We start from the raw sequence: 26,060 nt of genomic DNA, 5'->3' as shown, positions 1-26,060 counted from the left end.
AAAATTATAGGACATTCACATGAAAGCTTGATCAAAACTTGTAAAGCATAATGAAACCACAGTCATTTTCTAAGAAAGCAAGCAGAGAGCACACAAGCCCTGCTTGGGAAGTAGAGCTTCTCAAGCTGGATTTTTATGTGTGTGGGGCACCGTGCTGTCACTGTTGGGCTGCTGAATGCTTCCATAACACTTTGCACCAAACTGGAGGTCATCACTGTACTTGGAAGAGCAGAGAATCCAAGTGGCTGCTGGACTGGAATGGAGATGCTTTGCCTGGATCCCTTCTGCACACACACACACACTCTCCAAAAAAACCTTCAACTCTTGCTTCTGTGGTATTTCTGATTTTACTGATAAACACAGATGGGCTTAATACTGTCTGCTAGCAAGAAAGGAAAGAAAGCATTAAAACTCAAAGAAAAGAAGCCTGCAGAGGTTGGTTGCTTGCAAGGCCAGATGGTTTTTGCCCTTCCCCTCAATGCAGCTATACATGTGTCAGTAGAGAAACAGCTCAATAATACAGCAGTCAGTTCCAGACTGTCATCTTGGCATTGAAGAAACAGATGAATTATGCTGGACAAGCCAAATACAAGATGTTCAAGACAGCTGTCAGATCAGTATTTCAGTGGCCTGTAAACACGATGTGTATAAATACATTCCCACTGATCAGCTCTCAGCATCTTGCTTACCCCAATATCTCTCTCCATGTTACCTGAACTACCACAGTGATTTATTTACAAAACCACCATAGCCAAAAAATCACCTTCTATATTTACTGGTTTATCACATATCAGGCAGTACTAAAAAATACAGGCAGCATATTAAGTTCTAGGCAGCAAGAAAAGATGGCATTCAAAATTACAGCCAAATCCTTCACAAATGTGCTGTTACACACTTCATTAGTTACACAGAATTGCTTTTCACCTCAGTTTATAACCAGATGGTTTCTATCTCTCTCTCAGTACTTCAGAGAAAAACAGAGCTCACCAAAATACTAAGACCCAAGGTTCTGCTTGTATCAGTGCTTACACCTCTTCTTTAAAATATCTGGTAAAATATTCCATGGGATCACACGACTTTCAAAACTTTTTTTATCACCATCTGAATATTAAACTAAACCATGAACATTTGTGGGTTTTTGCACTTTCCTTCCTTTCATGATGTTCCAGTAATTACCCCATACTGCTCTGGTAACCAGCAGCAAGCTCTAGTGAGAGCTCTTTTTCAAAGGAAGTGAGCCTAAAATTCACTATTTCAGATACAGTCCTCCTAAAATACCCAAAACCCCGCCCCTTACAACTCTCCAGGGATGTTTATGCTAACAAAAAGGCTCTAGGCAGAGCCCTCTGACACACTGAAGACCATCTTAGCTGTTGTTTTTAAGACCACCCACCTCTGATCTCCACTTTGACACAACTGTCCGAGCTTCAGGCTCAAGGTAATTCTTCTCAAAAACAGCAGCTTAGGATATGAAAGCTGATCAGACAATAAAAATGTAAAAACCTATGAAGAATTTAGATAGAGAAACCAGATTCTCATCTGCTAATCTCTGGTTTCCCACAGGATAATTCTCCCTCTCGTTGTTGAAAGGTTTGCCATCTACCAGGCATTCTAGAGGGCTGCTAGAGCAGCCAGAGTCTTCCCCAAACACACCACTGAATGGAAGCACAAGGGCAACAAACCCAAAATGGGTATAAGCAAAACAGCTCTACAGGTTTATAGCCTTGCTTTTCGAAACAAAAGCTTGTTTGCTTCTGTTGGTTCTTTCCCTTTTCTTTCTTTACCATGCACCCATTTGAAGTCAAGATTTTGCAGGCATACCAGGACAGTAACATGGATTCCCAATACAAGTGACACTGGAGATCTTACCCAACTACACCCAATTCACCCAACCAAAACCAAACAGAAATAGTTCTTCATCAAATCATATGCAACCAGCTCTTCATTTGTTTATTCTATTATTACTGATTTAACACTAAATTAATTTCTCATGAAACATTTGTAACATTCTAGCATCCTTAAGTGTTTTGCACTGGCTCTAATATAAATGCCCAGCTTACTTCATTTGTTGAACAGTCAAAATATTTGATCATAATTTCACTAGAAAAAAAAAAAAAAAAAAAGAGGGTTCAGAACCAACTCTCTACATTTTACCTACAGTAGGGTATGATTAATGTAACAACAGCCATAATTCTTTCCTCCAGTGTTTACCAGTTCTGTAGCTGCCTTTTCCTCTGTGCTCTACAAGACGTTTTGCTGTCAAATCTGCAAAACTCCCAAGACTCCCAGGTGTTTTCTGTAAGAACTAGAGGGAGTTTTTGGTTGGTACTTTTTTGGGTATTTGGGGTGGGGAGGCTGTATTCTATTTCTGCTATACCAGATTTCAATCCATACCATGCTTCCCTCCATGAAATATTTGACAAAGCACATAAAATACCTTTTTTTCACTCTGAAGATTTAAGAGCAGTGGGGAGTTCTGCATGTGAATTTCTCCATTCTGAACTCTAACGATTATCTTAGTTCCCTGATATCTCATGGGGAACTAAGATAATTATTTTCCCTTTGGGATGTTTTTAAATGATATGGCATAATCTGATGTGCAGAAAAAATGCAGAAGCCTTAATCTGCTATTTCTTACTTAGGTAAAATGCGAATTACATCCATAGGGCATGGTCCTTATCTAAGAAAGCGGCAAATCCTGCACAATGAGAACATCATCAGTACTAATATAGTCTTATGTGCATTCCACATTATCTTTTTAGTCAGATCTATAATCATCAACTAATTGACCCCAGTTTACCTTGAAGTTAAACAAAAAGGAAAGAAATAAAACCAAAAAACTTTCATTTTGCTATAGGAAATTAAAAGCCTAGAAACTTAAATGGCTGTGAAGAAAAATCAATATTTTAGTCAAAATTAGATTTTAGGAGTTTCTGGTATCAGATATAGAGGTTTCAAGTTCCATTAAAAAGCTGCATCTAGATGCATAATCATCCATTATAAAAGTGCACCTGACCCCTGGAGAAACAAAGAAGCTGTTAGAAGCCTTCTTACAAACCCAGTAGAACATTAAATCACAAAGGAGTGTGATGTGAAACACAGAACTCTTCCAGTTTTAAAAACAGGCATTGAAACTGAATTATTCAAGAGAAAACATTCATTTGTGACATTTTCAGAACATCACACTTCTTTGACAGAAATTTCTTTCTCCAAGACTTGCATTTATTCAACAGGCATAAAATGGACTTTGCAAGCTTGTTATTGAACATATTAATATTTGCTCTTCTTCTTTTATTTCAATTGCATTACCACAAAAGGGTAAGAACACTTATGCCACTATGTAATCTACAGTGTTCTTCAAAGAGCTAATGATCTTGAAATTATGCAGCCTCAAGGCTGCAACAGGAATCAGTAAAATCTCTGCTCTAAAACATCTAACTGCAGTTTTTGTATCTCTGTAACTCTGAACATGACAAGGTGAACACATTTTTGGTACTTAATATCTTAGAAAAAGTGTATCTGTAGCTGTGCTTTTTTTTCAATTCATTTCCTTAAGATGAAAGTTCAAGCTTTTAAATTGGTGATAATCAGAAGAATTCATACTTTACTGTTCACTTACACAAAAACCAAATCAAGTGGTGAGTCATTCAAGTTAAAGGTCAAAATAGGTGCTGCTTTTTAACAGTAAATCATTCCAAATTTTTTCACATTACAATGTTCATTCAAACAGGTGTGATTTCAGAAACAGAGCAGCATATTTTTACAATTGCAGTTTTTATAGCTTTTTAGCACTCCCAACCAATACAGACTATTAACAGTGTCTATGTTAACCACAGAGAAAATGAACAGATTACTTAAATATTTGCATATATCATTTGGTTTCCATTTGCTCTGCTGAGCTGTGTAAATGGAACATGAACTCAGACTAAAGGAACACAATTAAACATCTGCATTGTGTGACAACATCTGTATGGTGAGAGCACTGCAGTGGGAATGAAGTGAACAAGTCCTACCTGTGGGCACAAAGTCTCGATGTGACTAGCTGCCATTTGGACAATTTTCGTTCCATCTTCATTTGTTGACAACGAACAAGCAAGATTGGCAACCTTAAATAAAATAAATAAACAAATAAGCAAACAGCCTTGTCAGCAAGTATTCCTGCTCAGACTTCAAACTTGGCAAAAAGCAAGTCTGCCAGAAAGGCTTCATTTTGAGGGAGAAGTATTTTGTCAAAGAATATTCTTGAACAAGGAAATGCTGCAGGAGGGAAAAAGAGCTGTGGAAAGAGGTGATAGTGATGAGAAATCTTACAACCTCACCCAATTTAGGCACAGTGAGTAACAGCTGCAGAGTGGTGTTTAGAAAATAGGAGGAAATTTCAAAGTAAGAGTCTAAGGTTTCAGCAGATTGCTTGTGATCTTGTCCCTTAATTTTTCAGAGCCCTTCAAACCATAACTAGCTTTTACACTGTTCTTTTAAACTTACTTTTAAGACCCTAAAGCTCAAATAACATGTATCTTGACTTTTTGTAATTAAACACAAAGTAATTTCTGCCCTGAGCTATCCACAGATCATTCTTTTAATTAGTGGTATGGTTTTCAACTGAAATGATCATATCATATAGCATATACAGTGCAACCAACAGTGACAATGTATAAGGAAACTTGAAATCTGTGAAAGAACAAATCTATCTTGTATTATAACATACACCATAGAGATACAGCTTCCTTTAAAGTAAAAATCTCTTCCACAATGATCCACAAGTTTAAGTGGATGAAGGAAAAAGCATTCCACTGCAACTCAGCATCAACAGGCTGAGAGACAGGTTTGACAAAGGTACAAGAGAGGCTGGGATACTGGGATCCAGCAGATATTTTTATCCTACTGTAATAATGCCAAGTCCTTCTGTAAACTACTCCACACTTGCTAACCATCACAGCCTTCCCTAGAGTTGCTGTGCTGCCTACAACCACTCTAATGTTAATGCAGACCAAACACTCCCTGAGAACCAGACCTCTGCAGTGCTGTAAATATGAACACAGACAGCCACAGTTATTCTGGAGATACCCAAAATTCATACAACTTCTACAGTTCGGCTGCTATGAAATAGCAGCAAATCTTTCTTCACCAACATTTTAGGACACCACTACCAGTTCAATGATGATCTACTACCAAAGGCTTTTATTATTCTTACTTAATTGATACAAGTAATTACAAGACATTAGTCAGTGCATTGACAAATTAATTACTTTCCCTAATGAGAATTCAGAAGAGATTAAGAAATACTTTCTGAAATGGAGGAGATTTAGAATGCAGGGCCTTCCATCTACACCTGTGCCTACATAAAAATACTTCATACAACTTTCCCAGGTAATCACTGGTTCCCTACCCATGTGATGTACTATCTTTTCCACATAAGAAAACAATGGTTAAGACTGAAGAAGTCTAGTTTTCACTAATGCATTGACACTGTATTCTCTTTTATTTGAAGTAAACTGCCATGGGTTGGTTTTTTAATGCAGTATCTGAAAAAATGGGTTTACTTCTATGCTTTCATTCCTGACTCTTCAGGTTAAATTACCCACAGACAACTTTACATAATCACAATACAATGCTAAAAAATGTTATTCCCTCCCCTCAAAAAAAAAATTGCTTTTCTTTAGATTGAAAGTCAGGAACTTTCACTCCTGGTCCCAAAAAATAATTAATATTATCTTCAGTATTTTAATTCCTTTGCCCCTGGGGTGCTTGTGTATCCTTAATTTAAATCTGTGTTCACACACACTTCATTCCTACACTATCTGTGTAAAATGAAGCACTCTCAAGACTTGATGCAAACATTATTGATTCAAAGAACTCTTCTATGCCTAAAGCAGTAACATTTCAAAGGTAAAATAAAAAGGCAATGCCAGCCATTCCACCAGGACAAAAACTCTCAGCAGCTTTTTTTTCTTTTTCCTCTTGACCTTAATTTTTCAAATTCATTTGGCAGTTTCCACAAAAACTTTACTTTCATTTCTTGGAATCCACTACAAATGTGTGATACAGAGTTCCTGTTTATAAGTGAGGTACTGCTCTAAGCAGTTTTGTCCCTGTCATGATGAGCAAGGCAGACACAGACGGTTTACAGAAACTTTTTATCCTGTTTCCTAGTTACACTGGCTCCAACATTTCAGTACGAATGCAGTCCTTGATGTCAATTGTGTCACAGTCACAGAATAATAAATTAGGGTGAAAGAGGTTTCCATAGATCACATACTCCAACCCCTGATCAAAATATGAGAATGAACTTGTAAACAATTTGCGCCAATGGCTCAATGTAACAGATCACCATCTGGGAACAAATTCTCTGTGTGTGTCCCAGATCATGTGGGAGATCAGAAGGGTAAAAAAGTGTGGCTCTTCTCTTACAAAGCATGCTCAGGTTGGGAAGGATCTCTTAACCCACAAGTATTCCTTTTTATTTAAAGTCAACAGGAATAAGGGGTTTTTTAATATAAAGAGAAACAACTTTCTGATTTTATGCTTCCCCTCTTGATTGTTCAGCTCTAGGCATTCCTTGGTGATGGCCCAATTCAGAATAGTATTCTCAAAGCACAAGCTGCAAAACAAGGGTATAAGCACTAGGAACTTACATCAGGCCATTTACAACAGCAAACAGAGATTTGTATTATTTACATTAGGTGTCTGTTGTGGTTTGAAAGCAAAATGAATGAGAGGCTCCAAGTCAGAGATATAATTTAATAAGAAGAAAGGTAAAAAGGTAAAAGTAAAATAAAATAAATACAATAACACAAAGGATCACTGACAGAGTCAGAATACAACCTGAGCAGGATGGTGGAAGCAGTCTAGGTGAGGTGCTCTTCTTGAAGCAGTGATCCTGTAGAAAAGGTCTGGTAGCTCTGCTCCTCTGGGAATCCAGTGGGTAAGTGCTCTTGCACTGTCCCACATACCAGCTTATATCTAGGTGAGAATGCTTGGCTCTTCCCTCTGGGCAAAGCATCTCACAATAGCATGAGAAGTGTGAAATGGGTCTTTGATGGCCCATTAACAGAGATAACCCCTGGAGGGAGTTACCTGTGACTCATGGGCCATTAGCAGGAGACACCCCAAAAGTCATTAGCAGAAGACACCCCAAAGGCGTTAATGGGCCATTAGCAGGAAACACTCCAAAGGCCATTAGCAGAAGAGGCAAGGGGCTTAGGAAAACACTAGCCCACCTGGTTTCAACAGTTCATGAAGATGGTGATAGAATAAATACTTTGCATACATCCTACACTGCAACCCAGGACAGTGTCTTAAGAAAACCTATTAAGTTAAACAGAATAGTGTTGGCCACCTTGGAATAAATACATTTTATATTTTGGATGTGTGTTTGCAGTTCATACTACAGTGGTATGCCAGCAGCAAATTTAGACCTTTGCCTTGCATTTTGATCAATGTTAATAAGATTTCTGTTTCCATGAGAAAATGGGCAGAATTTTCTTCTTCTGGCATTGAAGCAGCACTTGTCCACATGTACCTTGTGCATAAGTAAAAGGGCTCTAAGTCCCAGCAGTAGGTAATGAGGCTCACAGCTATTCCACCCCAAGACAATCCAGATCCCTGGCAGTCATAAACATGGTCTCAGCCATCAGTACACTCACTGTTGGTGGTTTGCTCACCAACTCCTGAAGAGATCTCAACACAAATCCAAAACACAATAATTCAAATAAATCACATGGAAAGAGGCAAACACCTCTGTGTGTAATTTTTCCAAGCAGGGAGAAGGGCACATGAGAACCTGAAGTCTCTTTTGCAGCTATAATATTGCAAGTAAGAAGGACAAGCTGTTTCTGAAATAGTAAATGTCTATATTCCATAAGAAAAAAAATCAAGCCCCAGCTCACATAAGACATTACTGTCATCAGTATCACACACATGTCAAAAGATTTTTGCAATCTGAGAAGTCTTCATTACACCACAGCCTCGCCCTTAAGCAGCATAAACTACACAAATGCATTACATTTCTTTTGTATTCTGTGGGAGAAACTAGCTTCCCTTAGAGGGACTTCAAACCCAAGAACACTGCAACTTCAAAAACAAATAAAATTGCAAAATGAAAACCCAAGATTCATCTAAGTCAGAAAATAATTGTCCTTCTGAAAAGTTTGTCAGGACAAAGAAAAAGCTTTCTTGTAGGACGGTCTGATTGAAATCAGAACTCCACCAAAAAAAAATCATTATCATTTTCTCCAAGCATTTTTAAGATACTAGGAAAGCAGTTACACAGCTTTTCCTTGGAAACATAACAAACAGAGAACAAACCATCTTTGATGAGGTTTAGCAACATCAATTAATACACTAATTAAGGTGCAGTGGGAAAGGAAGACTTTGAACAGAGCATGTAAGTGCAGCACTAGCAGTAGATAAAATATTTCATTAACCTGATGGATTTTTAGATTGGGAAGGCACCAAAGAGTGTATTTTTTTGATGCCCATTACCTGTACACAGAAGATATGCCAACACACATTTCTTTTATTCCTACAGTTATTAAAGAAGCTTCTTACAAGCACTTTAACTGGTGTTTTTACTATTGGAAGAGGGTTTACCTCTCTGTATTGGGGAGGGGGGTTCCTCTCTTTAGCATATGGCGACCCAACAATTTTTCAGGCTAAAAATTGCTGAACAGTAAGATTTGTGTATAGCACATATATTCAGTTAAAAAAAAAATTCAACTAATCATATTCCTCTCCTTGATTTATACATTACATGGGACTAGTCTATCTAAGAGAGAGCACAACTGGAAATGTGCGTCCAGACTTTTCCAGTTCCTTTTCTTTACCAAACTGAAAGGCAAAGAAAGATGCACTTGGAGGCACTTGAACAAGTTCACTCTGTTGTTCAAACCTCCTTGATGCGGCTTTTTCCCTTGCCTATGCTCACACAAATGCATTCACACTGTGGATTCCCTTATGTTCTCTCCCCAAGCAGAGGATGAAGGCTTTAAGTCATTCTCTGAAAACTTCAAGCTTCATTCAACCTCAGATTTCCCAATGCTTTCCACTGGGTATTAGCACAAACCAGAAAAACACATTTAGGCAAAACACCTTGGAGAGCCGTGGATTACTAATTACTTGCTGTGGATTTCCAGAAAGGTGTGGTAATTCTCAACAGCCAACTCCCTGAAACCATCTGTTGCTGGAAGTAACAGATACAACCCAATATCCTTTCTGGAGACAAAAGGGACGTGTTCCCAACCCCTTAAGAGCCTCAGGGCAAGTGGAAGTCCACATACAAAGTGAGACTTCCCTCTTCCCTGTTGATTCTGCTGAAAAGGAAGAGAAATCCTTGGGAAAGACATTCCAGCCATGACTTAAGGATGCAATACAGTGGTTCAGGAATGAATCCTGGTTCAGAGTTTACTCCAGGGTGAGAACAAAATGCAAAAGTGAGATTTTTAAGTAGTAGAGGACTAAATAATCACTGCTTTGCCTCACCACCTGTTTCATTCACAGTTGAAAACAGCTTTGCTGATCTACTGTCCACACTGCACAGCAAGAATTAAATGTACCCCCAAGGAGTTTTTTTCAGTCAAATTCACTCCATTAATTCCCAAAAATAAGTATTTGCTCAGGAACAGATTGTCTGCTAACTAGCTAAATTCTTCTTCTTCTATAAATTGTACAAAATAAAGCAGCATGTTCCCTAGATGTGATTCCTTTTGCTCCACCAATAGAAGCTCAGTTTCTTTTCATTATTTTACCCAAAGTCCCAACACACTAACATTGTAAATCACTAAGGATAACTAAGTCGTTAATTCCATAACAGCTTCTGTTTCCTCTTCTTGGTGAAGATTTCCTGTTCTCCGTATTAAACACCTCCTGTCAAGAAACTGTTTCACTGAGGAAAGACCTTCCAAAGCTCTTCCTAGCCTCAAGTTACCCAGGTCCTTCACTACACTGCAGTGTAAGCCTGAAGTCTGTTCTTTGGATAATTTTTTAGCCTAGTGCAAAGAATCCTCCAGCAACCCAACTCCTCCCACTGGTAACCCTACAGAAATTCTCAGTACCACTGGGAAAGTGTTACTAAAATAAAAACTGGCATGCTTCAAATTTCACAAAAAATGAATTTGTGTGTCACAAGATTTCAAACACAGTCTTTATGAAGTTTAAAGAACTGATCCTATCATTTTGCCTCTTTTTAAAAACATAGTAAATATCAGAACAAAAACTTACTGGTTTTCCATAAAATCAAGCAAAAGTATTTCTTATACACATCTTTAAGGAACACTAACCAGATACAGTGTCACTTCAACATGTATGTGAATACTCCCTGGCAATGGCAGCAAGTTAAAAAGGCCCAAGGAGGACAGTGCACAAATGGACACAAAACCAGCCCAGTAATCCACTGAGGTAGAGGTTAATCCTGCATAATCACAGTTCAGATAATATTTCATTTGTAGCACAGCAACTCAATACTGAGCTGAGGAATAATATTTGAATTCCAGCATTACCGCAGTCAATATGGCTTTCAATATAAACTATATACTCTGTGTAACCTGATTAAAAAGTTAGCCTGCTCTCTTCAAACCATAAATGAAAAAATGTACTCATGTATTTTCTGCTGCTAATTTTGTGGTATTCAGAAATATCTTCTCCAGGTTTTTTATGTGTTCTCAGTTTCTACCACTAGCTTTATTCATGAAGCCTTAAGAAGTCTTGAGGGAAATGACTGTTCATACAGAAAAGAGCCATGAAAAAACTACAAAGGTCAACATTAAATAATGACTCTATACTTTTTCAAGGAAAAGGCTACATTGATGTATGTATGTCTTCCAGTCATTGCTGAATTTTTATATGTATTTATGATTATTATGTGCATTTTTATAGGCTTAATAAAACTTACATAGACTACAGTATTTGTTTATAGTGAAAAACACATTCCTGTGGACTGAAAACTTACCTCCAGTGGGCAATAAACATCACAATGTTACTTGTTTACCAATCCATTTTCTACCATAAAGCTTAATTTCTTTTCAGATCAAGTCAAGTAGTTATACTCCATTCTTACCTTTTATTAGTTTCTACTTTTGTGTGAAAGGAGTTACAAACTCTACTCAAATATGCATTTACCATATATTATGCTGCTTTCCCTTCCTCTTTTAGCTTTTCACCTTCCACTCTTTCAGAAAGACTTTTGAATCTGCTAAATACAATAGGGGACTACACACCTGCAAGCTTCTTCACTCACCTTTTGGTTTCTTTCGCACTTCTCTTAATAACGCTTCTCTCCATCTTCTTCCATGTGACAAAATTAGCTCAACCAGCTACACCTGAGGCCTATCACTACCCCTCCAGGCATTACCAACCACCTGGTTAAGATGGTTCAGACTCTGAGGAGTATTATGGAACTTACAACTACCAAGCATATCCAAGATTCTGCTTGTGTAAATAATAAAGCATATACAAATACCCATGGACTGGATTGTTCAGTTTTGTTATGTGGTTTTGGGTTTTTTTGTCTACCAGCATAACTGCAACTGGTTTATTTCAAATTCCATGTGCTCAGACAAGTATTATACAAGTTCATCTGGGAGACTGCCTTGATCAATTGTACCTCAACCAAAATGAAAATAGATAATACACACACTTTGAGGCAAACACTACACACATGTAAGGGAGAATCCTGCCCAGTAAAATTGCAGACACCATTTGCTTTTCAGTAAAGGTGTCAGGCCTGATGCAGAGCCCCATAAAGCTTTCTCTCAATGCTTTAAGTCACAGTTACATTTGAAGAATTCAGGTAAGGATTCCCCCTCCAGATTCTGAGCTTGGTTACAACCAAGAACAAATACTGTATTTGCATTATATTCATGCTCAGGAAAGCTAGCTGAAGACTCTAGTAAAACCAGAAACTGGCTGTAGTTGTGACCTGTGTCTCACTAATGGTCTCTCAAAAAAAATGTCCTATGTGAACCAGCACCAGACTTAATCCACTGCATTAACCATGAAATGGCCTCTGATACTTGAAGAAAGCTCCTTCCACAGGCTGAACAAAACAGCAAGTGAAAGCTGTAAAGGTTAACTACTTGATGAAACCTCCCCCTCAGCACCAATTACTGAAGTGTTAGCAATAGGGGGCTCTCCAGAAGTATGCTGTATATTAAACCAGAAGAAAGCATGGTTTTCAAAACGATAAAGTGGCTATCCCAATTCTGTAATCACATAACCTTCTCCTTTTCCTTAGCTCAGCCTCAAAACATGGCAAATAAGACAGCAGTTACCCATGGAGCAAGAGGACACCTGTCATGCACGGAATTAGCCAATTCCTTAAAGCAACCAGGAGAAGGATTAATCACAACTCCCTGCCAGAATACACAGCACTTGAAGGAACAAGGCATGCACGAGTGCTGATAAACAGATTAATTAACTGCCCCTAACTGTCTGGCAGTAGCAAGATTTGATCAACATCTATCACCAGTGGAACTCAGTAAGGATCAGGATGGATCAAGCCATTCTCAAAACTACATGCAACCCTCCATTTCCTGCACTTCAGTAATAAAGAAGAAAATACAAATAGAAATAAAATAGCTGTTGAATACTCAAAATTTCAGGCCTTTTTCATCTGTAAAGCACAGGCAAGATTCAAACGTATGCATGAACACATCCTTATATGTTTTCTTATTACTTATTAGTGAAATATTCCACCAAAAAAAGGAAAAAATAAAAGTCATCCAACTTCCAATAGTCTGCCAGTGGCAATATCTGAAACCCAGCACTCTGAAATCCTTCCCAGAACAAGTGCAAGTCCATCTCCCAGCTTAAAGGAAAAAATTTACTGAAGAAATCAAGTCAGAGCCCAAGGCAGCTTGTGTCATGTAGAACCACCAAGCCCTCCCAAGTGTGTACACAAGTACGCACCATGTGTGCTCAAAGAATTCTCTTAAAGGAGCAGCTTTTCAGAAAGAAAACCTATCCCACTTCCAAGCTCATGAGGAGTCAATTCTCTCTTTCAGTACTCCTGGAATCTCTTTCCAACCCAGATGGTTCCCTCCAACCTTTGGAAAAACCTTTAGTCTATTCTTGTCATGCTTCTACTCAACAGGACTTGAAAACGTGATAAGCAGAGGATTACTGTAACACTCCATCCCCACACAGCTTTAAACTCAAGGACAACGTGTCAAAACTGAGCTGCAATAGCGACACAAACACCACCACCCACCCACCCCCCCCACGGGGCTGTTTGTCCATCACCAGGGCCGGGCCGCACTCCTTCACCCCGATGGACGCCACTGTCTCCAACAGCTCAGACTGAAAACTGTGTAACTCAAGAAAAAAAACTCCTAACATATTATTTCTTGTTGTTGCCTCACAGATTGCTATTTTAGAACTTATGCAGCACGAAGACAGCCTTTAAAACAGAGAGGTCACCAAAGGCCCACGGTTTCAAAAGGGAAAAAACACCTCAAAGTACATGATAAAGAAGAAAACTGGGGGCGGTAGGTGGTTTTAGACGGCCGCCTTGCTCGCGTCGCTTCCCCAAAGCGCCGACGGCCAGCACGGAGGGACTCCAGCGGCAAAAAAGGTGGAATACCGATGGATAAAAGGGCAGAATTCCAGTGGCAGGGACAGCTGGATTCTACCGTCAGGCCACTGAAACGCAGCCTCAGCGCTGACGTTGAAAGCTCCATGCGAGAATGCACAGCCAAAGCCGCCCGCACCGGCACTCGCGGCCCCTGCGAGCCTTCCAGAAGTGGGCACGGCGGGCACAGGGGCTGAGCGGGTGCAAATGGGGCCTGAGTGCACAAGGCTCTGTGTGAGTGAGTGAGTGAGTGAGTGAGTGAGTGAGTGAGTGAGTGACCGACCCATGGCTCACAGCTTTCTGTGTGTGTGTGTGTGTGTGTGAGTGTCCCATGGCTGACAGCTCTGTATGTGTGTGTCCCATGGCTGACAGCTGTGTGTGTGTGTGAGTGTCCCATGGCTGACAGCTCTGTGTGTGTGTGTGTGTGAGTGTCCCATGGCTGACAGCTCTGTGTGTGTGTGTGTGTCCCATGGCTGACAGCTCTGTGTATGTGTGTGTGTGTGAGTGTCCCATGGCTGACAGCTCTGTGTGTGTGTGTCCCATGGCTGACAGCTGTGTGTGTGTGTGAGTGTCCCATGGCTGACAGCTCTGTGTGTGTGTGTGTGTGTGAGTGTCCCATGGCTGACAGCTCTGTGTGTGTGTGTGAGGGTCCCATGGCTCACAGCTCTGTGTGCGCGTGTGTGTGTGTGTGTGTGTGTGTGTGTGTGTGTGTGGGTCCCAGTATCAGAATCAGTAATTTTCTCAGGTGTATTAGTTTTTATTCTCCTCCTTGTAAATGGTGCTATTGAAAGTCATGTATGGACAGCCAATTCCAATTGCCCCTGGAGCTGGACATAAGCTGATAGCTACTGTAGTTTATATGGAAGAAACATTGTACTTACATAAAATGTTTCCGTGGAAGTCTCCATTTTTGTTAATGGATTTTAAAGGTTCATAAAACATTTTATAAGAAACCCTTGACTAGTTTTTGCTGTGCTATCTCTGATCTAGGAAATTGTGAAACTGATCACAGAGAAAATATTTAAAACTGTTCATAAGCCTTGCAACTAACATTCACATATAAAATTGTCCAGATTGCAAACTGCAGATTGCAGTGCGGCCTGAAGCACCAGTATGGGCTCACTCAAAAGCATCTGCATAGAATTCAAACTGCAGGACTGTGATCATACTAAGGTCACTGAAAAACTCGTAGGAGATCCTATCTTGTTTACAGTACACTGGCCTTGAAAAGAGGCACATGAATTGACTGTTACTCACTGCAAAGCAACTCCCTGATGAGAAATGTTCCTCACGCACAGCACACACCAGTCTAACAGCAACAAGAAGATATGTGGAAGTCACATTTCAAAGGAAACAGATCTCTGTGCAAGCAAGTCTAGAATTTAAATCTACAAATTACTCCTGGTTAATAAAGCTAAATCTCAGCATACGCTGATCTGAACTTCCTATCACATAAGTTCCTGGGATGTGGCTACTCCTGTCCTCTGTCCCCTCACTGCCTCAGCTGGGTAAAGGACTGTGATATTGTGACTGAGGACAGTTCACATAGAGAAAGCATGTCTGCACAGGTTAATTCTGCCCTGCTGAGCCTAGCAAGGAGGTTCCTCATATCTAGCAAGACCAGCCTGTGTTTTTCAGAAGGCTTTAGAAATTTACCCTGAACTCAGTATTTTGAATACTAGGGTAAGAGTTATTAAAAAGCAATTTAATACAATGATGTTAAAATGTTAGCCAAGTGAATTCCTTGGAAGTAACTACACTGACATTATTGCATATTGTTCAAGTTTGACATACAGATTCTTTTAAAAAACTTCTGCAGAAGACAAATAAAACCAAAGGGAAATACCTAGCAAAATGTTCCTTTTGTCTCAACCAAGCTGTCATAAAAATGTATCCAACTTCCCAGATAAACAATGATCATTTGCCTTCCTTGTAATCAGAAATTCTAGTCCATGGCTTCCCAGTGTTTTTTAATAATTTCCTTAGTTTTTTGTTTGTTTTTTTTTCCCAGCATTTCTCTCTTTTTTTTTTTTTAGTCTTATTTATTCTGTTATGCCTGTATTTAAAAATTTGCCCTACTTTTGCTTTCTTATCTCAAATACAAGGTATGACGTAGCTCCTCTAGGTATTGTGCACAAACTGCATCTCAGAACAAAAATGTTTATCAGTTATTTCAGTGAAATAACATGTTCTTCAAGAAATTCATGTTAGAAAGTACAGTCTGGTAAAAAGCATCACCCAGGCAGTAGCAGAAAAATACTGGTTCAAAAGCCATTTGCCAGTGGTAAAATAACCAGAAAGACTCCTAGAGAAATGGTTAAATTGAGCAAGCCAAATTGTTGCCCAACTGTCAGGAAAATACTCTTAAAATCATAGAATGCTTTGGGTTGAAAGGGATTATCCAGTCCCACCCCCTGCCATGGGCAGGGACACCTCCCACCAGAGCAGGGTGCTCCAAACCCCATCCAGCCTGGCCTTGAGCACTTCTAGGGATGGGGCAACTTCTCTGGGCACCCGGTGCCAGGGCCTCACCACCCTCACAGGGAAGAATTTCTTCCTCCTACTTAGTCTAAACCTACCCTCTTTCAGTTTAAAGCTACGAAGAGTAAATGTCCTCCTTGAACAGTTATCACAGCATTCATATTCCATGAAAAAAATAAAAACAAGCCAACAAACCCTAACAAATTAACAAAGAGACTTGTTTGGTGTTTGAGAAGCACAAGCTTTAGCAAAATTATGTTAATATTTTGATCATGAGTGCCTTTTTTGGCCCCTTTGGAATTACTCTGTTACAGCTGACTGGCTTATTACAGATCAATGTATCAAAATGATGAGACTTCTGGGGATATAATGGAATCACAAGGATCACAATTTCTAATACTCTGAGGAACTTCTAAATCTGGTTTCTGCAGCAATAAAAAGCAAGAAGTCAGTCAGCTCTCTGTGCAGTATCACACAGATGTTAACCAGTATATGCTGCTGGGGAGTCCACTTCCCTCCCAAACTCCCAGCACACTGCACGAGGTAACTGACATTTTCAGCTGCTGAAATATGCGTCTCAGACACAGAAAATCTGATTAATCTTTGGGTTGTTTAGCTTTTGTTCCCTTGCTTCACTTATGCAATAAAGGCTGTGATTAAGAGGATTAATGAAAATGTCACCATTTAGCACCTGAAGTTCAATCAGTAATAAGAAAGTTGGACCTTATTTGATTAATTAAACAGAGGTGTGAAAATCCTTGCATTATTAATTCAGGACTTGCTGCAAAATGCTAGAACTCTGTTAACCCCTAAACAGCAAGGTTCAAAATCTTAAAGCTTACAGACACTCAGAAGTATGTGCCTGACTTTAACCGAGTTTTATTGAATTAATTTTCTTAATTCACTGTCTTGACCACATTAGCTCTCCATTAAGCATCCATCTACCGGCTCCAAAACATCCAGAAACAAGTTACCTGTCTTTAAATGTCTCTTTCCATTTGCCTGCCACCTCTCAACTGCTATTGCCAGGTTACATAATACTTTTTTTTTTCTTTTTTTTCTTTTTTTTCTTTTGCATTTAAAAATTTTGTGCATCATTCCTGCGCTGCCTTTAATTTTAGAAGTAATTCCATACAACCCTCCCCTTCAAATGCCATTATCATGATTAGGTAAACCACTTTTACCTGTTGCAGGCTCTCTGCAAATCCCACCCAACTGGAGCAACACCTGGCAGCAGAGGGTCTGCAGGCTGCCTCCAGGGCCCTCACACCCTCCTGCTAAGCAGGTCAGTTTGCTGAGGGACTCTGCAGACTCATTGCAATAGGAAAGCTGGGGTTTATATCCAACTCTTGGGCCTACCAGCACTGCATTTGTGTTTCACACATCCAAAGTTTGATTTTTAAACAGCTGCAGAAAAACAAACGTATCTCTAAGTAAAATGAGGTAGTGCCTTTTTTTAAATTTTATGTTGTAGTTCTATTAGTATTGCTAATCACAGGGTTGCTAAAATTAGCAAAGTCAGCAGTCAGGTTACTCAAATGGGTCCACTGAGGCCTTTGGATTTAACTGAACAATGAAGCTACAAGAAAGGAACGCCCCCTGGCCCCATGTCCCCAGTGTGCCATGAACTAAACCCTGCCTGAATGGGAAGCTGGCATGCAGGTCTCTCCTGAAAGTGAAAAAGTCAGACAGCAACAAGGGGGGCCTGAAAGGGAAGCCCCAATCACACACACTGAGCATGCACAGAAGTTAGAAAACTAAAATTAAGTGATTTTCCTCTCAGAAACAAAGCATTAGCTTACTAACTGAGAGTAAAAAACAAAATATATTAAAAAAAAAAAAAAAAAAAACAAAAAAAAAAAAAAAAAAACCAAAACCACCCACAAAACAAAGAATGTGTGATAAGAAAGGAGAGTTAATTAGTATGGTAATGTAAAAAAAAAAAAAAAATCCACTTCCCATTCATAAATATTGATTGTGCTTAAAAAAGCTTATCTTATTTACAAAAATGACATCTTAATCTGCTGACAGATACATTCTGTCCCCAAAATGCTGACCACTGTTGTGCATCCACAGCTCCATATGCTAACTGCTCCACAGTTCAATGCTCTCTGAAGCAGAAAGCCACACTGGAGCTCTGCACCTGCAGATCCCATTGTGCAAAGGGACCCTCTGTCCTCAGGACAGCTGCTGAGCACTCTTCTGTACTAACACACAAACTGTACCACAAAAATATGTACGAGGATATAGTCCACAGCTTACAGTCTTCAACTGCTATTCTGACATATATGATCATACCACTGAAAGTATATTATGGGTTAAAGAAGAACAGTAAGAGCAAAAGCAACAGCAAAAAAATGACAAGCCCTTGAGCTGGATCTTGCATCTGGGGATGAAAACCCTTAGCATTGAACAGCCTGAGACTAAAAACTTCCACATAACAGGATTCATGCTTGTCTTCCGATTATACTCCAAAGGAGAATGATAAAAGATTCTGCTCTCTTCTGATATTCTGAAAGTTAATAAAGATGTTCTTGTAATCTGTCAGTTTGACCTCTACACATGTAGTTTTGAAGTTTTGCCATTGTCAGAAGTAGTTTTGTTTTTCAATTGCTCAGTAAAATCAATATTAAAAAAGAGGCAATGAAGGATTAAAATGTTATTTTTATTTTGTGTTTACCAGTCTGGGATTAAAACTGATAGAAATAGGAGTAGTGCTGAGAATACTCAATTCCCAATTGTCTTTGAAGGTGGTAGAAAGAAATCAGAGTCTTCCAATTGACAGGACTTTGTACATGCAGTACTTTGATACATAAGGCAAAATTAAAGGATTGTTAAATCCATTTTAGATTAAGCTGCTATCTGACAGGAAACTATGCAAGTGTACGTTGGATATCAGATCAGGGGGGCTGTTGGTTTTCAGAGTTCAAGTAGGTTTATTTCCATGGATCTTACCTCCAAGTAAAAGCTGAGTAAGATTAAAGAACACAGTCCTTAAGTACTGGATATTCAGAAGAAAAAGTAAGTAACAGCTGTCACAGGCTGCTTGAAAGTTGGTTGTTGTACATTCAGGAAAGCACAAGAGTGAGATGATTTGTTCAGGATGTCTTTGTTGCATCTTCCAGACCTAAGTAAAGTTGCTCTCAACCCAGTTATCTGGGTCACTATATTTAAAATCTGACATAGAAGGAATGTAGCAAATTACATACAAAATCAGACAAGGCAGAAAATAAGAGCACTTTTAGATGCATGCCAATAAAACAGACTGAAGTGTGAGAGTTCTCCCATTGTACTTAGAGAGAAATGTTCGCTGTTTGGATAGAAAATAGTAAGCAACCTGTTAGCTTTTGCATATTCCATGTTAAAACTGATTTTTGGCAGAGCTGTTTTCCACAAGAGGCAGATGTAGACAGCTTTAGTTCAAGAGCCAGTGGTTGTGTTTTGCCTGTTGGGAGAAAGGAAGAGTTTTCCTGAGCATGCTCATTAATTTATTCTCAATATTATTTTTGGTTACCAGATACTTACTATTATTTCCACTGTCCTCAGGTTTGCAAATGAACTGCAAATGCTGAAAACAGTTCATTTTACCATATGTAAGTTCTTTCATATTCTTTGGCAAAATGGCATTGTAATCTAATAGCAATAAACAAAAATTCATTTTTAAACTATGTATTTATAAAGCCTCAATTCCTTTAAAGAAAAATAAACAATATGTATTTTTATAACTCAAGGGCTTTTCTCCTTCACAACTTTTAATTTTTATAAATGCTCTCTTAAGGAGAACTCACCTTCAATAGATGTGCATTTTCTGCACTTGAAATCTTTGCCTTAACTTGCAAATTTGTTTTTTTGAGCAACACCCTGTGTCCTGCACACCTCTGCTGCTCTATATCAACACATTACAACACTGATGCACTTAAATGTATGTGCTGTTTGTTACTGTCCCTTGTTCGTAGTCCCAGAAGCCAGCACTGTCACGTTGCAATACAGACAAAACTGAAAAACACACTAGCAAGAATTAGGCCACAGGCTGAAGTGTCATATTTATGTATCAGCACATCTGAAGTCAGTATTATTAGATCAAACAACAGAGCAAAAGTTATATTGGTGCACCGAGAGAAATGATGAAGAACACAAAGTTCACTTCATCATTGCCTCCACTTCTATTAAATCTCTCTGCCTCTGCTTGGTATAGCTGACTTTAAACACCACAGTGGGAGATTTGCATCTGTGCCAAAAGAAAAGATAATCAGAGGATTCTTCCATGCTCCCATCAAATTCCTTTTTTAATCTCAAGTTCAGCCAGCCTATCACTCCTCCTCTCAGAAAGCATTACATCTCCATGATGGATCAGCTCAGAACAGTCTGTCAGCTTCCCCAAACAAGAAACTGCCAGTTACACAGGGCCCACTTTTTTTCTCTTGTAGCTGTGACATTTCAGTCTTCTTATTACCTATTTTTTGTTCACTGTTACATACTTGTTATCTCAACAGCAGAATTTGCTTTTGTCTTTGGTAGAAGTGAATCAGAGGCCAGAACACTCCAGTCACTAAAAACAAGCTTGTCTTACAAGGGATTAGAAGGTGCACCTGAGTCCCTTAAAGCTTTTCATTATTTTGCCTTAATTTTCAAAATTTAAAATAGTGTTTATATACACAGATAATTTTGTAATGTCCTAGAAGATTCTTTGAAAATGTTTCCATACAATCAAATATTTCAACTGGATTTGCAATTTAATTGCAACATTTAAAATGAAAAGGTATTTCAAAGCAAAACCTGAATGTGTCAAATCTGAATGTACTTAATCTTCATTTAAATTAAATTATATTTTAACTTAATTAAAACTTCTTAATTTTAAAACATTTTTTTAAATTGCTGCATTTCAATATGGAATTCCCATTAATCACAATCATTTTCTAAAAATCCAAATATTTGAAGATTTTTTTTTAGCCAAGGCTCACAAAGACTTAGACTTTGTTAGATAGAGAGAATCTTAACCCAGACCTTTTTTCATCCTGCAATATATTCTAGGGTTTATTCAATGTTACATAATCAATATTCAGACTTAGAAGTATTTGATGCAGTATATGAGGAATATAAGGCACTGCGGCTTAAAATAACCTCCATCAGAAAAATGTTTAACATGACCCTTGGTGCTCCTCAAAATACTTCAGCAGCTGAGTGTTCATTTCATATGTGGGAAGTGTCCAATATCATAGCCAAAGTGGACAGTTTAATGTGGGTTTGGGTTTTTTTACAACATAACTGTGACTATTCCACTTCCTGCACATAGCAGAATATACATTATTCTAATTTAAACAGTGAGACACTGATGTGTGCCATTATTGTGCAGCAATGGCAGCATGCAGATGTTAACCACGGTACCTCAAACCCTTTGCCAATGTCTGAGCTCTTCCAATACCAGTGCTGGCCACAAAGCCCCAGCTGATGCCCCTGGGAAGTGTGGCTGACTGCCCAAGCCTGTGGACCTTTTAACAGCAGGCAGAACCTCCAGGCTAAGAGCACAGAGGAGTTCATAAACTCAGCAGAAAGAAAACCCAAGAACACAAGAAAGAAGATATTTAGTTGCTACTACCTCAGGAAATATTATCTCCCCAGAGCTGGTATGGTGCTCAGTCTTTCCATCTCACTGATGTTTTGTACCTCACTGAATTTATATACATGCTTCTGAATTGTATTACTTTGTTGTGTCCTAATTCAGTTTTTAAAGGAAGGTTGTAAGTTCTAAATGCTAATTTAGAAGGGAGATTTGTAAGAGATCTCACTGCTCAAGCCGATTTACAAAGGTCGCTGGCCCATGAGGATACTGTTTGTTTCTTAAATTACAGTGTGAGCAGTGAGCCAGTGTAGCAGCAATTTAGCTTAGCTCAATTAACATTTCCTGTTCAAAGAGGAGAAAAAAGTATCTTCTTTCTAAAGACTTGTTTCTATTAGAGAATTCTTCATATTAAAACAGAAACCACTGAAAATGTCTCTTGATATTTTAAGCAGTACTTCTAATTTCCATACCAAATTCACTGTTGGACTAACCTTTGTGAGACGATAAACTTTTGTTTTTATAATAACCAACTCAGTCTATTGTTTTTTTATACAAAACATTTCATGACCTACTCTTCAAGCATCCTTGATCTTTCAAAAACTGATTCAAAAACTGCCCTCAAATACAGGATATGCCTGATTAAAATTGCTATGCAAAGCATAAGAAAATGCAACATAATGCATGTCCCAAAACAGACCAACAGTCAGCTGTCAAAGTACAAATCATCTCACTTCTGTCATCTAAAAATTAGGCATCCACACTAAACTAATCATTTAGTCAAAGAAGAAACAGGCACTTTGTGTAATCAAGAGAAATCTTCGGAAAATCTTTATCTTGGATTAAGAGTCAATGGGGTAAATAAGGTTTTAAATTGAAAAAAGACCAACACAATAAAATCTCAGAATACCTGCATGGATTTGTTGACTTTGAAAGAAGACAAAACAAGCAAAATACCAAGAGGAGTGATACTGGTGGGTGGGCTGCACAGGCCTGAATTATTAGTGCAGGTTTTGAACGGGGCACATAAGGAAATACTTAAACTGGAAATAACACAAATATCAATGGCTTGTTTTACTTAAAAATGGACTGTTTACAGCCTAGTCCTGTAACATCAAAATCACTTTATTACTATCACCACTGGACATGCTGGCTGTAATAATAGAATCCATTCTTATGTGACTGGAGATCTGGCTACACAAATACACAGATCTTTGTGGTCCAGATTCAGAAACTTACTTCATACATTTCTGCAATCAAGTGAAATATTGTGACAGGAAAATTAAACACTGATGGTTTAATCAATATGGCAACAACAGCATATTTATAACTGAGCCATTGAACAACATTAACAAAGGATATATGAGAGCAGGCAATACCATGGTGCTGATTCAAATTATTGCTCACTGATTATTTTGAGAATGCAATGTCGTCTCTTTTGACATGTTGTTCTGCCTTCACTTTCAAATTACCACTATAAAGTTCAACTTTGGTGCAACACTAACATCATCAGCTCAGCTCAAGAACTGCTGGACAGAAGCCTGACAAGTGTGTGGAACATGTTCAGCAGGAATACTGTCTGACAGGATAGAACTGAGACAATGCTTTTTATAAAAGGAGACTCACTGAAGTTAAACTCATGACTGGATTCAGGAAAACCTACATTTTTTTAAAAATCACTTTTTCCTTAATTTGGAGAGAATTAAACTTCAGCATTCATTACACAGGTGAATTCACAGCATATATCTTCAAGTGCAACAAGTTACCTTTAGAAAATGAAAAGGCAATAGTCATAAATCTTCCTTATGCCATAAATATCTTTTAGAAGAGCAATGTTAAAATAAGCAGGAATGGACATCCCTGTTCTCATCCACGAAAACAATGGAAGAACGGAAGATCTGGACCACTGATTGTACTGGGTATGAGATCCAGGCATGTGGACATCAGAGTCCTCCAAGAATTAGGATGGCTGAGTAACCAGTAAATTCCCGGGTGATTCAGACATATTAACTTCAATTGTTTCAACCTCAGGAACAAATCAGGAAATTGGAAGAAAACTGTGAGACAGGAATTTCCTTGTGGTCATGGTGTCTGCATTAACTTTTTATAAATTTTGTTTAAACATATTTTAACAAGTTATTTGGAGCAATAAATAAAAAAAACAAATGAAGATTTGCAAAAGGATGTTATGTCATCACTAGATGACAAAACAGTAAGTACAGAGATGAAATTCAGTTTAGAGAGATTAAAAGTGAGTCATTTTGTGAGGAAATAACGAACATTTTCTGTGATACTATGAAATATCTTGAGTGTATCACACAGTTCTGCCCTCCCATCTCATGGGCTGCAAGGTCCTGGAAAAGGTACAGGGAAGGGAGCAAGCTGACCCTTTTGTGGCTTCCAAATAAGGAAAATCTTCAAAGATCAGAAATATATTTAAAGCAAGAAAAGAAAAAGAAAGAATAAGTGGCATGGAAAAGGAAAATAGGGACTAGTGTTAATTTTCTCTTCTGATACCAGAATTCAGAGACAGCAAAAGAAAAGATCATGTGTGGGGGTTTCACAGACACTTCTTTACACAACGCATAGTCAGGGTGTGAAAGTCTTTACCAGAGGATGGAGATGTCAAAGCTTTACAGTCAGCTCAGATCCACATCTGGAGTGCTTTACAGTCAGTATTTGTCACATCTCAGTTCTGAAGTATATGATTGTTTAAGTACATATGCTTCTGAAAACCACTGCTAGTCAGATCCAAGTCTATAGATACTATCTTCTCTGAGAAATTAAAGCAGGAGTGCAGTGCTCCACAGCATCCATTTAAAAATACATATATTCTCAGCTTAACATAGTTTAGGCCACTGAAAACCAGATATGCTTCCAGTTGGAACTGCAATAGTAACTGCTCTGATGTATTTAAAAGCTATTACATTTACATAAATTTAATTGGTAATAAACATTCCCAAAACAGCTGCCATTTTTCTCCCTCTTTCATGATGCTGTTGAAAATTACTGATTTTTTTCTTTAAAATGAGATAAATCTGTTTATCTCCACAAAGCCCCTTTGTGGTCACTTGCTTAGCTGCTAATGTTTTTTTCATTTTTGTTCTGTTTTACCTCGGATAGGCTCACAGTTGATGGATGCAGTACAACTACCACCTAATTAATTTGCTGGAGAGTTTAGCAGTTGATAAATACAGTTTATCAAAAAGCCCTCAATTAAGCTCTTATTTATAGATCTGATAAGGACATTAAACAAATGCAAGCAACTTTTAAATAAGATACTTAGTTCTACTAGATATCCATAAGATAACAAAAAGTAAAATTGAAGTTAATTTTCCATAGCAGCCCATGATACGATCCCCAGTAAAGTGACACTGGAACAACTAATTCAACAATAGGAGGTGGCACTGTGTACAGTCTCTCTTTAGAAATAAGTTTTCTTCACTGTAGGCAACACATTGAGTCACAGCATAAATATAAAAAGTGCACACACACTGTGTATTCACACATACAGCAAGATCAATCTGTGGATTTTCCAGGCAGTGGATCTGTGCAGCCATCAGTCTCTCTAACCACACACCCACACTCATGGCCAGCTAGTCCTTGCATTGGGACACAAATTCAAACCCATGAAAGGAAACAAATTCTGGAATTTAGGCTTATGTCTTCTAAAATTAATAATGATTTGGGTATTTCAGCAGGAATCAGAAATTCAGTCAAGTTATTTAATCTTCAGTAATCACCTGTTGTTTCTAAAAATGAAATCGCTTCAGGATGGTTTAGCTTCAGTATTAAAAATCTGAAAAGCTTGCAACTTTGAGTTTGTGCTTCAGCTGTCACTTGATTTTGCATCATGGTCAAAATCAGATACTCTTGTAAATCAAAGAATAACAACTCTTCTTACCCTGTAATCACATGGCCATGAAAAGAAACGTAAATCCAATACCCTACTTTTACTTCAGCTCTTTACCTACTTTTCTTTCATTAGCTCTAGATCACTCAAGATTAATTATTAATTCTGAGCCAAATAGTCTTTCTAAGTAAATTTTCAGCTGCAGAGTGAATTCATTGATCTTTTTTCTCATTTTGCATTACTGCACACAAAAGCACCAAAAGCTAAAAAACCCCACAAAAATTACTAATGCATTCTTTCCAGGCACTTGAGATAATATTGCTGTGAATTTTTGATTTTAGTATTCCAGTAGCGTTCCAAGCTCCAGTTCAAATGTGTTTAGGCCAGTGCATATTTAAGTCACATTTGCGGGACTGATTGTCCAACAAACAAAAATCTTCCCCCAGTTGTATCTGCAAATCTCTTAGTGCTGAAGAAGTACTATTTATAAGCAATAAGGAAGTACATCTTTTAGAAATGAATACTGAGTCTCCAATGTATGCAGGGAATTCACTCAGCATACAGGAGGAGCTGGGCTTGGTGATTCTTGGGGGTCCTTTCCAACT

The 26,060-nt window shown here is 38.4% G+C and overlaps 1 protein-coding gene across 1 annotated transcript in view; it reads right to left on the bottom strand.

Annotated features, from left to right (window-relative positions):
* CTNNA3 (catenin alpha 3) overlaps positions 1-26,060 on the bottom strand; it is a gene marked incomplete at its 3' end in the record, with an annotated part of 410,569 nt that overhangs the window by 141,449 nt on the left and 243,060 nt on the right. Inside the window, exon 10 of the mRNA XM_083865913.1 lies at positions 4,014-4,106. Within this exon, the coding sequence (XP_083722039.1) occupies positions 4,014-4,106 (93 nt within the window). The remainder of the gene's footprint in view (positions 1-4,013; positions 4,107-26,060) is intronic.

Source organism: Zosterops lateralis, assembly GCF_965231275.1.
Source record: "Zosterops lateralis genome assembly, chromosome: 8".
Lineage (NCBI taxonomy): Eukaryota > Metazoa > Chordata > Aves > Passeriformes > Zosteropidae > Zosterops > Zosterops lateralis.
Note: the sequence above shows the minus strand (reverse complement) of the source record. Positions and strands in the feature narration are given on the sequence as shown.